We start from the raw sequence: 13,676 nt of genomic DNA on the forward strand, positions 1-13,676 counted from the left end.
CCGACACCATTAAAGCCCTGTCATACAACTTGAGGAGTAAAATTTAATGTCCGGTATATTTAGTTATTAATTTGTTGTAGTTGTAGTAGACTTTAACTCTAGCGCTATATGGAGAGTGAGCGGGGCTATCTTTCGATTTCATCAATTTTCACACCGTCGGTAAAAGTTCTTATAATATTTGTGCTAGGCGAATTTAGTTGTTGTAGCTTTAGTGGTTTAGGAGATATGTATGTACATTAAACTTATTAGAGGCCGGGGCCACACCACGTTTTCAAAAATGTTTTCTCACAGATGGCCCTTGTCACTGCGATCTCTCGTCTTATACCTTAATTTGTGTTATGGCTCTTTATAGGTTTTCGGTTGATGGCGGTTTGTAGGCGTGGCAGTGGTCCGATTACGCCCGTCTACGAACTCATTTTTTTACGCATACCAAGTTTCATCTTGATATCTCAAATTTTACTCTAGTTATAGCTTGCACGGACGGACGGACGGGCAGACAGACAGACAGTCTTATACTCTGTAGCAACATGTTGCAAGAGTATAAAAATAGCTACAGTGTAAGGTAGGGCAAATGAGGTGCACATAAAAAATACAAGTGATAAATAATGTACACATACTCCGTTATGTATGTATGTATATAAATGATAAAATTGCAAATGGAAAAAAGGAAGAAAAACTTTCAATATACCATAAGTGTCTTAAAAAGCAATAAGACGCTGTAAAATATGTACGCAGTGTCATTTATCAGCGGCACAATGAAAAAAAGGATGTGAACGATACAAAAAAGGCACACACGGCGCCCGCCCCTCTGTAATCAGTATGAAACAGGAAAGGCAGGAGGAGATTAATACGATTTTAAGTGACACTAAATGTGGGCGTTGTTGCGTGTTTTGAATGACAAGTACTTTAAAAACATATCTATGTACGTGTGTGCATGTTTTTTTCATTTTAAGTACCTATTGATAGCATCTCAATCACTGACAATCATTAAATAAATAATTAAGGAACTTCAATTGAGGTGAAGTCAGTAACAGTATTTCTTTGAATTGGACTCACACCATTAGTTCTGCAACTGCAACGGGTCATTGCACTTCGGTTGTTGAAAAACACGATTTACTGCTAATGCATTTCGCGATTGAGTGATGAGTTAAGTTTTTATTGGCAAAGAGGAGTGTTGAAGAATGCAGGATTTTCATGAATTAGTCATGGATCCATTAATTTATTACTCATGTATATACTTATATAGTATTATTATATGTGAACGCTTGTGGTAATCCTCGATTGTAACGGGTGATCCAAGTAGAGGAACTTTTTTCAATAGCCTTTTTTGACAGATCACGTGGAAGTCGTGTCAAGCTGTTATGTTATTTTTGTTAAGTATTGTTTGGCATTTCATCATGTAAAGACTTACGTCTAAACAACGTTTACAAATCGTTCAACTTATGGTCAACATAATCGGCCTACTAACTGTACTATTCGCAACACCATCACCTATCTTGAAACCCAGCATTCATTATTGGATAATATTCAACCGAACAGACCACGTCCAGCTCACAGTGAATAAAATATAGCAACCGTAGCTGAGAGTGTACACGAAGACTGTGGAGAGTCGATTCGGCGCCGTTCGCAGCAACTCCAACGACTTGACGCATTTTACGTCGCGATCTTAAATTGAAAACGTACAAACGTACAGCTTGTATTGGATCTTCCCAAGCGACATCGCTTCGCTGTATGGGCTTTTGAAAAGTTCCAAGAAGACGTTCCGACGTTTTCGAGCCAAAATTTTTGTCAGTGATAAGGCCAAAAAATGCCGCATTTGGGATGAAGAGCAACCTGAAGAGATTCAATAATTGCCATTTCATTCAGAAAACACAACGATTTGGTGTGGATTGTTGGCCGGTACAATCATCGGTCCATATTTCTTCAAAAATGAGGCCGTGAGAACGTTACCGTCAATGGCGACCGTTATCGCGTCATGATAACCGACTATTTGACGCCTGAAATTGAAGCTCGTGATCTCGGCGACTTTTGATTTCAAAAGAATGGCGTCACGTCCCACCCATCGCTTCAATCAATGGATTTATTGAGAGAACACATCGGTGAGCAGATAGTTTCACGCTTTGGAACAGTCGATTGGCCACCAAGATCGTCTGATATTACACCGTTAGACATTTTCCTGTAGAGATAAGTAAAGTCTAAAGTTTATGGGGACAATTCACCTTCGATTTAGGCCTTGCAGCAAAATATCACGCGTGTCATTCGCCAGTTACCAGTCGAAATGCTTGAACGAGTCACTGAATTGGACTCAACGGATGGGCCATTTGAGACGTAGCCGCGACCAATATTTGATAAATAATCTACAAAAAATAAATGCCGAAGAATGTTCTCTCGAATGATAATAAACATTCCACATTAAATTTGAAGTTTTTTGTTTTTTTCTTTAAAAAAAAGTAAGGAACGTCGAGACAGATCACCCTTAATAACTAAATTTATTGAGTTTATAAGGAAATCAATTTTTAAGTGGATCGGAATTATGATTCTTTTACCTAACTAAGTGAATACCCCAATTATGAATATATTTCGACGAAATGTTTGCAATTTTCGCGACGCCCAAGTCGATCTAATAAGCACACACACACACACATGTATACATATGTAGCAAAAATAATTTGTATTTTTATTATTTTCTGCACGCATTACTGGGTTTCTCTTTACAAGCTAAGCTTTTGTTTTATTATAGTTGAATTTCTTTTTTCATCTGCACATTTTTCGGTTATGCAGAAGCGTGTTTCGCCCAGCGTGAAGGCCTTTTCGTTTTCATTATTATGTTGGTCAAGTTTATCTAGAGAGCACTTTTCATATTTAACTGAAGAGCTCATGTTATGCACTTGTAATTGTAATTGTAATTGTTTTATGAGAATAATTTAATTTATTTGTTCATCAAATATGGTGTGGGTAATCTTTTTATGGGCTTCCTAGTTATGTGTGGCTATGTTTTTGTGATGTGCGCATTATTTATGACGTGTGCGGGGGTTTGGGTGAAATTGTTTGTATGGTTTAGTTGTTACTATCATATTTTTACTTTTGTGAAATGAACCTTGAGTTTAAAGTGTTTACAATATTGATGTGTTTACTTCTTACTGAAGGTCTCGGTTGTAAAGAGATTTTTTTGATGTTTACAGGTTGTTGATTTTAAGTCTTTTTTTTAATTTTGAGATAGTGATGACAATGAAGTGTTTAAAAGTTGAAATGGAAATATTTTTTTTATCTCTAAAATAACTTTTTACGATAATAAAAATTAAAATCTGAATCTAGAGAACATAAAAAAGGACTTCGTCTTTCATTAGGACAAGGTTTGATCACGCACATCTTTGATGACTCGGTAAAAACTGGGAGAGCTTGGCTGGGAAGTTTTGGTGCATCCACCATATAGCCCTGTCCTTGCGCCATCGCACTACCATTCGTTTCGATCAATGCAGAACTCCCTTACTGGAATAAAGTTGGCTTCAAGAGAAGGCTGTGAAAATTACTTGTCGCAGTTTTTCGCCGAGAAACCAGAAAAATTTTGACTGATGGAATGTCTCTAGCGGAAAAATGGCACAAAGTGGTCGGCCAAAATGGTGTATATTTGGTTCATTAAAGTTTATTTTAAATAAAAAAAGTTAAAATTTGATCATAAATACGAAAAGACTTTTCGACTAAGAAAATAAAAAAAATCAAGAATATCCGCTAACAATTCGTAATAAAAAACAGAGGCTATTTAAATATTTATTTAAAAAATCTTTTAACATAAAGAGCTTTGCAGGTTCAGAAACTTTTATGAGATGTCTTTATCTATCTTTTTTATTATTTCATTACAAAAATATGAAAATTTTCCCCACAACTGTACTTAAAACGTCTCAAACCCTTTCAGTGGTGTGAGCAGTTGCTACGGCATTTAAATACAGCTGATTAAATAATTAGCAAATAATTGTGGTTTAGAAACATTTATATTCTTCTTTTTTTATTGGCGTAGACACCGCTTACGCGATTATAGCCGAGTTAATTTAGAAAAAAAATGTATCACAGCTTATAATATTAGCGACAACTAACGTAAAAAATATTTATTTAAACTCGTTCGGAATTGCGGTGGGTGATGTGGCGAGAATGATTACGGCACTTGTGCATACATTGAGATATGGGGTCAGTGTGAACAACTGTTGTTTTGAAATTTAATTTTACTTAAGTTGCTAATATCACTGAAATACAATATGATTGCCAGTTTTTTTGTTTAATTTATGCATACATATGTCTTAATAGAAAATAAAAAATATGAAGTTTTTGTGGTAATATGTAGGTCGATGTCGGCAAACTTACTGACTCAAGAGTTGAAAACATTTATTTAAACATTCGAAAGTTAAGATATGTCAATTGCATCTTCTTTTTTTAATAATTTGGTTATCGAAGCACAAATTTGGATTGCAAAAATAAAAGTGTACTAAATATTTTGACACTTTCACTTGACACACTATGTAATACATATGTATTATATTAACCTGTAAATATATAGCTGTTAATGTATCAAATAATTCTTTCATTTGATAAAAAATACCTACATATGTACATTTGTATGTAAGTATGTATGTATACAAAGGCCCAATAGTATAAAAGACTTGCGGCAAACAACGTTGTGAGCCCAAAGAAAGAATAATGCTTGAGCAACGCTGTGGTTACCCTCACAACTTGTTGCTTTTTCGCTTCACGGTCGGTAAATGTACGTATGAGTGACGAATGATTAACCCATAGGAAAAATATGAATTGAAAATTTATTGGGTGAAAATTTGTTGAGTACACCAAATATTTTTTTAATGAGGAAAATTTTGAAGCACAATTCCGTTGAAGTTTTTAGGAATTGTATCTCAAAAACCTGTGTAAAGTTTAATGAAGACTGGTTAAGTAGTTCTCGAGAAATCTTGCCGACCGATTTCAAAAACACAGTTTTGGGAAAAAACGTTTAAAGACAGCGCACTTAGCCTGGCTAGCTTCGAGCGCACAAGTTCTCAAGACTGTATCTCCGAAACTATTACTCGGAACAACTTGAAAATCGAAGGCAATATTCTAGGGGTGTTGTAGAATTTAATAAGACAATAAAAAAAAAAATCGATTTTTTGAAACCCGAAACCCATGTAACCTCTTAAGAAAATTGTCGACTAAAAATTTAGTTCCACGAGTCACTGCAGAATAGTATTGCTTTGAAAACTACTGACGCCATATAAGAAAATCTAGTGTTAGGCGTGAAAACTATTATTTTATAATGGAGCAGGTTGCCAAAATTTTCAAAGAACTGTTTCAGAATGAATCGATTTTTATATCATATGTTGCATTTGCTGAAAAGAAACCGTGAATTGGTCAAAATCACTACATGTGAAGAACTGAATTTTTTCTAATGGGTGTTATGTGCCATATACATACATATGTATGTATTATTTTGATATACGCTTGTATTTGTTTTTTGTACTACCGTAATTAACGAGGGGACAACAATTTTTCAAAAAAAGTAAATATATACCTGTATGTCCACAGCTTTGATTCTGTAGAGCTTGAAGTGAGCACGTGCGCGTGTTGACATAAATAAACTTCTAAAGTGAAGGTAGCATTCGCAAACATAGGTAGTCATACCCAAGGGTTTACACACTTGCGGTAGAAAATAACGAACGTGGCTGAAAAAAAGCTCAAATAATGCTGCGGAGTTGTCAGTCTTTCGACTGAACCTGGATTATAAGTTTTATTACAATACATTCATCTCGGACAAGAAATGGAATTAAATCACTAACATTTTCGCGCGATTAAGTTTTTACAACTTTCAACGTCGATTAGATAACAAAAGTGCATAGATGAAATTAATTCACTTTTTGACAATGGCGTTTCAACAAGGATCAGTGTTTATGGATGATATGGATTGAATCTAATCGAGATCGTAGATCACTCCAAGACGAATTTAATGAAGGTCGCTGAAAATCAGTTGTTCCGGAAACTAATGATGCAGTACGCAAAATGATATTGCAACATCGTCATGTGAGCTATCGTGGGATTGAGACAAGTAAAAGCATCAGTGGTCCTAGCATACATTTAATATTGCATGAACATTTGATTGTAAAAAAAAATGTTCATGTGGGATCCCGCACAATTTGTTGATCGCTCAAAAAGGGTTGTGTAGATTGTTCGAGAGTTAAAAAATACGATAACGGTGTTTCGAAACATGTCCATGACAACGTTACAGGTGATGAATCTCGGATTTATACGAATGAGCCCAAAAGTAAACAGCAGTCGACCGCATGGATATTTCAAAGTGAGCCGAATTTAACAAATGCTGTTTGAATACCCAGTACTATCAAGCAAATGGTTGCCCGTTTTTAGGAAAAATTGAACATGTCGCAACCAAACCACTAGAACAACGTAGAACCGTAAATTCTGAATGGTACATAAACAATTGTTGCCAGTTATTTTACAAGAAATTAAGAAAACCAACCACCGAAGACGGCTCATGACCATGCGGCCTCACATATCGACTGAAACAACTGCATTTTTGAGCACCTTACGTTACCTTAAATTATTAATTTGGCAACGAATAGCTTCTTTTTATTGTCGTACGAAAAACATAAACTAAGAAATCAACGTTTTTCGCCACCTGAAGAGGCGATTGATGCGTTCAGAACGCATGTTTTTGAGACGCATGCAAAAGTGTAGAGATCTTAATAGAGAATATTTAAAAAAAAAAAAAACAATAAAGCAATTTTCGATATTTATGATTTGTTTTTGTTCTCTAATACCGAAATATTGGGTAGTCGAAAAATCAAAAAATTTCATCTTTCTAAACAAACTTCAACTTATTTTTTTATAGTTATAATAATTAATTAATAACAAATATGTACCATTTTGAACGACCACTTTTTGCCATTTTTCCGCTAGAGATATTCCTCCATCAGTGTAAATCGAAATTTCCAGAACGGAAGCAAGCGAAGCATTGTTGTGCTACACGAACTCCATAAACTTCACAAATTTCATTGGTGGCTTGCGTTTTTTTAAACAAAAATTTCAAAATATATCGAATTTTTTCATTATTTTCACTCATTTTTGAAAAGCTGTGCCTTTTTTCCAACTTCCCCAAATTTTTTTTTGGTTAAATGAAGCTTAAAATCTCACCTTTCCAACACTGTATGGTGTGACACAATGTGATTGGTAGGACTAGAGATATAGGAATGCAACATCTATTGACAAAATACGAAAAGACTTTTTCGACTAACCAATATTAAAGGCATCCTACGTATGTATTTACTTTATAAAGTCTTCGACATTTCCATCTGCGTTTTACAAATTTGGTAATAAAAAAACTTTGATGGCAGAAACTTGCATAAAAGAAATTCATAAACACATTGTCTTTATTTTTTGACCATCAGTGTATGTAAGCATTGTCAAATTATTGCACACATTTCATTTTGCGGCATTTCGCCACACACTCATCGCATATTCAGGGCAGTCGACAGCCATTTATACGGTTCGGCTTCATTTCTCTAAATTTTTCTGAAACTTTTTACTCATATTCATTACACATATGTATGTATGTATCTATGTACATCTTCACAGGCACACAAATTTTACTCGCTTTAGTTTAAAATATATAGTTAGAATAATTGTTTCAAATGAAATGCTAACACTGTAAACAGTGCGGCAAATAAATATAAAGACATGCTTTGAATTTTAATGGCTAGAAAAAGTATTTGTGCGTAATAGATACGAATACAAGCTTTTCAGTAACGAACAGTACGGCGTGAGCGGGTAGACACTCGTAAAATAAAATGAAAAAATATTTACTTGCGCACAGTTTCAGTTCCGTCAGCACTTTTACGCATTAAAACGGGCACGGAATTTAAGGTAGTCAGCAAATGACAGAAACGGTAATACTGGTGACACCAAAGCACCAAAAACTAATGCAATGAAAAACTATGATAAATAAGATAAAAAGTAATTGCGGCAAAGTCAACAAATTTTTTAGCTACGCGGCGCACTTGAAATCTTAATTAGAATAGTCAGCAACGAGGTTGACACGTTTCGATTAAAATACTAACTACACCTAAACGCGTGCAAAGCTATATATACATACATACATATGTATGTATATCTATACACATTCTAGCGCGGTGGCAATAGAACTGCACACACACACGCAGGTGGCGCACACACACAAATTGGACATTTGCCAGCTTAAAGTGTGGCTAGTTGGCAGCAGCGGCAAAAGTCAAGTGATAAAATTGTGCAAACAACAAAAATAGTAACAACAATAGGCCACAATTAAACGACCGCACAATTGTGATGCGAGCGGCTGCGGAAGGTACACACTCAGCCCACAGACTGTCTGCCACGGTGACGGCGCGCATCACGTTTCGCCGTTTTGCCGCTTGGCAGGCGGCGCATTTATCGAAGCATTGACACTTACATACACTACAAATGCACCAATATACACACGTACATATATATAAATGTCGTATATTTAGTCATTTAAACAAATGAAATAAACGCTTTCAGACGCACAAGTCCACAAGTCGTGGGCAGCCGCGTCACTGCGATGGCGGTTGAATGACCGGCGCTGCCAACCGGCTCTGTGCGCTGAGCAGCGCAAGCGTATTTGCTTTGAAAGTAAGATGAAAAAACAAACAATAATAATTTACGAAATTAAATGAATTAAAGATGAAACAGTGAAAAAATAAAACAAACGAGCGCACATTTGTAGTCACACCGGCTGGCCAACTTCCGTTTGCTGCTCCTCAGCTCAGCTCATCTGCGCTCAGCCGGTGCATCTCACTCTTATATGGCTTGCATACACTCATTCATACACATATGTATGCATGTATGTGTAGGTATTTAACTTTTTAATCACGTTTAAATGTCAGCTGCATATGGCTTACTGTCAGCGCTTGGAACAATTTTAACTTTTTTGCAAATGCTTACTTTTTAATGTACATATGTAATGATTATATATATTTAAAAAAGTTTATGTTCTTTTTATACCCTGAATAAGGTATATTCTCCGACCTCTCCGAGTGGTTCGTTACCAAACAAGGTTTCAGACAAGCCGACTCCCTTTCGTGTGACTTCTTCAATCTAGACCCCCACGTCACTGTTGACAGTCATAGTTCAGCAAATTAAGAGACAGCGGTTACGCTGGCTAGGATATATCGTCCGAATGTATAAAAACACTCCAGCTCTAAAAGTATTCGACGCAGTACCAGCCGAGGTAAGCAGAGGAAGAGGAAGACCTTCACTCCATTGGAGAGATCAGGTGGAGAAGGACCTGACTATCTCGGTTTGGCACCAAATTGCGAAAAGAAGAAACGACTTGCACGCTGTTGTAAACTCGGTTATTACTGCTTAAGCGGTGTCTACGCCAATAAAACAGATGAAGTAAAACACAGAAGGAAAAATAGGAGACCTTATAAAGCATATATACACATATATAAATGATCAGCGTGACAAGCTAAGTCGATTTAGCCAACTCCGTCTGTACTTGCGTAGGTATATACGAACTAGTCCCTTAGTTTTAGAAATATCGTTATGAAATTTTGCACATGTCTCTTTCTCCCCAAGAAGCTGCTCATTTATCGGAACCACCGAGATCGAACAATTATAGCAATGCCAATCAGATGCCATTGAAATTGCATCAAGTCTTCTACCTAAAATCCTTTGATTTGAAAGATATCTTTACGAAATATGGTAGTACAATTTATTATCCAAAACATAGTCACATTCTCCGACGAAATTGCTCAGATCGAACCACCGATCAATCAAAATGAAGTTCTTGTATGGAAAAGTTTTATATTTGGCAAGATATCTTCACGAAATTTAATATGAGTTTTTGTCTTACGCAATAGTGCAATATACAAAGATATTGTTCGGATCGGATGAAATTTGGCATAAAATTCTATCCAAAGCACCGCTACATTCTATAAAGAAATCATTCAGATTAGACACCTATAACATATGGCAACCATACCAATCTGACTGATAAAAATCAAGTTAAAGCTACTTTTATACCCTTTTACGGTATAAGAAACGTAGCTGTGAATGGTATTATAGCTTCGTTGCAGCCGAGTTAACATTTTTTCTTGTTATTTTTTGGACTTTTGCTTACATACTTCAAAATGCTTACGAAAAGTTTTCCAAGTATGGCAATTTAAGTGGCGAAATGTTAATGTTGGCATTTTGCGGTTTCAATTTCATTATGCCCCTGCGGCGCGTCCTCTACCACACTTACACTCTACTTCTTCTGCTTCTTCTGCAAGTTATGCTTTCGCCTCTTCGTGTCTCAACTTTGACTTTTTAATGTCGAGTGCATATTTTATTTTAGTGCAAAGTTGGCGCTTCATTAATTTTATTTGCCGAAAATTGCACAAAACGTCGTCGTGGTGACGTACAACTGCGACATACATATCACACAAACATACATATGTACATATGTATGTAGTAGGTACATCTGTACTTACATAAGTAGTTGGCCAAGCTGCTCCTTTTCGAATTCCGCATTTCAAAACAACTTTTCCACAGTGCTGAACTTTGGCATTTGAAGAGGAGTGCTGTTAATGTAGCATCTTCCGTTACATAGTACATGGTTCCATCTTATTTTCCATGACAATTGCCATTGTACAGTGGTTTATGGCACGACAGAAATACGCTCGGAGCGTTTTTGCTGCTGTTCTGACCACCAACCAAGTATAATTTCATTACAGAATTTTTTGAAATTTTTTGGTAAACTAGAAAGAACATTAACTTCGGTTGCACCGAACTTTCATACAAGGACTTGATTTCATACAAGAACTCCATCTTAATCTATCTAAATAACAGGTTAGTTGAAAATTTCCCGGCCCGACCTTTAGATGGCTCTACTAGAATTATCAATCATCAAGGATTGGTATGCTAAGTTTGGACGTGGTGAAATAAACACAGAAAACGTTGAGCATAGTGGACGCCCAAAAGAGGTCGTTACCGAAGAAAACATCAAAACAGTCCACAAAATTGTGAAGTCGTTCGAGATAGCAGGCACTTTAGAGATATCAAGTGAACATGTACATAATATCATTCACGAATATTTGGGTATGAGAAAAAACTCTGTGCGAAGTGGGTGCCGCGGGAGCTCTCTTTTGACCAAAAACGAAGAGTTGATGCTTGAAAGCAGTGTTTGGAAATGTTCAAGAGTAATAAACCCGAGTTTTTGCATGATATGTGACAATGGAGGAGAGTTGGCTCCACCATTTTACTCCGAATTGACAGTCATACGAATGGACTGCACACGATTAACCCGCTCCAAAGCGTTGAAAAACGCAGCAGTCGACTTGTAAGGTTAAGGCGTCTGTATTTTGGAAAAGGCATGGAATAATTTTTATTGAAAGAGGAAGAACTATTAACAGCAATTATTACATAGCATTATTGAACCGTTTGAAGGAGGAAATCGCCTAAAAACGGCAACATTTTAAGAAAAGGAAAATGCTGTTTTACCAAGACAAAAATCTATGAATTGGGATTCAAATTGCTTTCACATCCACAGTATTCTACAGATCTGGTCCAGGCGACTATTTCCTGTCATCAGATCTCAAAAAAAAACTCGCTGAAAAGAAATTTTCATCGAATAAGGAGATTGTCACTGAAACTGAGGCCTATTTTGAAACAAAGGACACATCAATGGCAAATGGTATCGATGAGTTTAAGGACCGCTATAATCATAGTATCACCGATGAAGGGAACTATGTTGAATAAAAAAAAATATTTTTTTCAAAAAGTATGTGTTTTACAATACATAGTAGGCTGGGGACTTTTCCACAATACCAAAAATGCCTTCTAAAAACGTAACAAATTCCAGTTAGAATAAAAAATTTTATGAGATGCAAATAAATCGCAGAGGCAACCTGTAGAAACCACTGGCAAACTGCACAAACTAAACATAAAGCCATAAATCAACAGCAACAACTCATTTGAAAACTAATACACTGTATACACTATCGCTGGAGGCAAACAACAAGTCGAGGATGAAGCGTCATCTTGAACGCTAACGTATCATCACAGCACAGCGTCGTGATTATTCGCATCATCTGCTGCTTGTGCCTTGTTGTAGCATGGCGATGCAGCAACATTTCATGTATTCGTAACTTCAACGACACAAATAAACGAATACTTTGGTATGAAGGTGTATGTATGTATGTGTGTGTGCATTGACGGTGTTGTTTGCATTTTAAGGTTTGACTTTTCCCATTGTGTAAATCGCACTTACAGCTACTTCGTTTGCGCTCCCACTACACGCAACCTCACATCGTACCAACTCTTGTAAGTCTACGCTTGACTACAATACAATTTGTGCTCATTTCGCCGCAGTTCGTGGTCCCGGCCAAATATTCACCCGGCTACACAACTACAAGTGCAATAGCAGTTATGTGCATATATTTACATACATACGTAGGTACATATAGATGTGCGCTGGTGTTCGTGTCGTTGGCGCTTCTTCGGCTTATCATTCATTTTTGTTGTGGATTGTCGTTTTTCCTTTCTTTTGTGCATTATTATTGTAATTTTTTTGCCTGTAAACGAATAAATACACTTAAATACACAACAACAAGCCAAATCTTGATGGTCTTAAAAATTGTTTGTCATCGTTGTTGTTGTTGTTGTTGTGGTTTTCATTACTACAAGGGATTTGAGCTGCTGCATTATTGTCTGTATAGACGACGTTACTGTCATCCTTCATTCGTAATGGTATTAAACATGTTATTCTCTTATTATTTTCACACTAATCGTTTTGTTTTGTGTGAGTTCGGTATGTGCGTGCGTGTGCTTACAGAAAGCGTAAGTTTCATTGCACAAAGTAAAGCCTTTCTTGAATGGCTGACGAAGGGCTTAAGCAACATACATACATACATACGTATAAACATACATGTGTGGAAATATATTTGCAAATATGTAAATTAATGTGGAATCATTCTTTCCCTTTAGTCAAAGGTTGCAATCAAAAGTTAATAATTAGAAGTCGACAACAGCATAACCTAGAAACTCTGCTATTCTAGATTTATATGTAATGAACATAACCTAGAAAATTTGTAGTTTTAGTTTTATAAATAATGAATTCGGACCCCGAAATCATGTGTGTATCGTACAAAGCAAAATTAAAAATGCGGAGATCTAGTAAGGAAAAAATCGGTGACTGAGTCAAAAAGTGGTTTGTTAGAATTTTTTAGTTTACTGTAAAAACTGTAAAAAAACTTTCCTCAAAACCTTTTTTTCAGAGTCGGTTTGGAAAATTCCTTCGGCTGGGGCAATAATTTCGAAATTTTCACACGAACTTCTCTTGTTAGAAATCAAAATTTTGACTAGTCCTTTGTTAAGGGGCTACCTACATGGGTTTACGGGTTTCAAAAAATCTTTTTATTTTATTATTACTTCACCTCTAGAATATTGACCTAAATTTTCAAGTTTATCCGAGTAATAGTTTCGGAGATACAGCCTTGTGAACTTGTGCGCTCGTGGTTAGCTAGGCTAAGCACGCCGTCTTTCAATGCGTTTTTCTCGAAACTGTGTTTTTGAAGTCGGTTGGCAAGATTTCTGGAGAACTACTTAAGCGATCATCCTGAAATTTTACACTGTTCTTTGAGATAAAATTC

At 36.2% G+C, this 13,676-nt stretch overlaps 2 protein-coding genes across 4 annotated transcripts in view; one reads left to right on the forward strand and one right to left on the reverse strand.

The window, feature by feature from the left end:
* The window catches only part of LOC120768577 (polypeptide N-acetylgalactosaminyltransferase 5), a 67,421-nt gene that overhangs the window by 35,998 nt on the left and 17,747 nt on the right, over positions 1–13,676 (reverse strand). The window lies entirely within an intron of this gene.
* Positions 10,908–11,784, forward strand: LOC120767651. Its single transcript, XM_040093821.1, has 2 exons — positions 10,908–11,124; positions 11,576–11,784. The coding sequence occupies exons 1-2, from the start codon at positions 10,908–10,910 to the stop codon at positions 11,782–11,784; spliced, it is 426 nt and encodes a 141-aa protein (XP_039949755.1).

The sequence above is a fragment of the Bactrocera tryoni genome, chromosome 2 (genome assembly GCF_016617805.1).
Source record: "Bactrocera tryoni isolate S06 chromosome 2, CSIRO_BtryS06_freeze2, whole genome shotgun sequence".
Taxonomy (NCBI): domain Eukaryota; kingdom Metazoa; phylum Arthropoda; class Insecta; order Diptera; family Tephritidae; genus Bactrocera; species Bactrocera tryoni.

Excerpts from the sequence above, each read along its gene's own strand:
- LOC120767651 (XM_040093821.1), top strand. The coding sequence starts at position 10,908 with ATGGCTCTACTAGAATTATCAATCATCAAGGATTGGTATGCTAAGTTT. Across the intron at positions 11,125-11,575 it reads TATCATTCACGAATATTTGG|TATTCTACAGATCTGGTCCA; the intron begins GTATGAGAAAAA and ends TCACATCCACAG.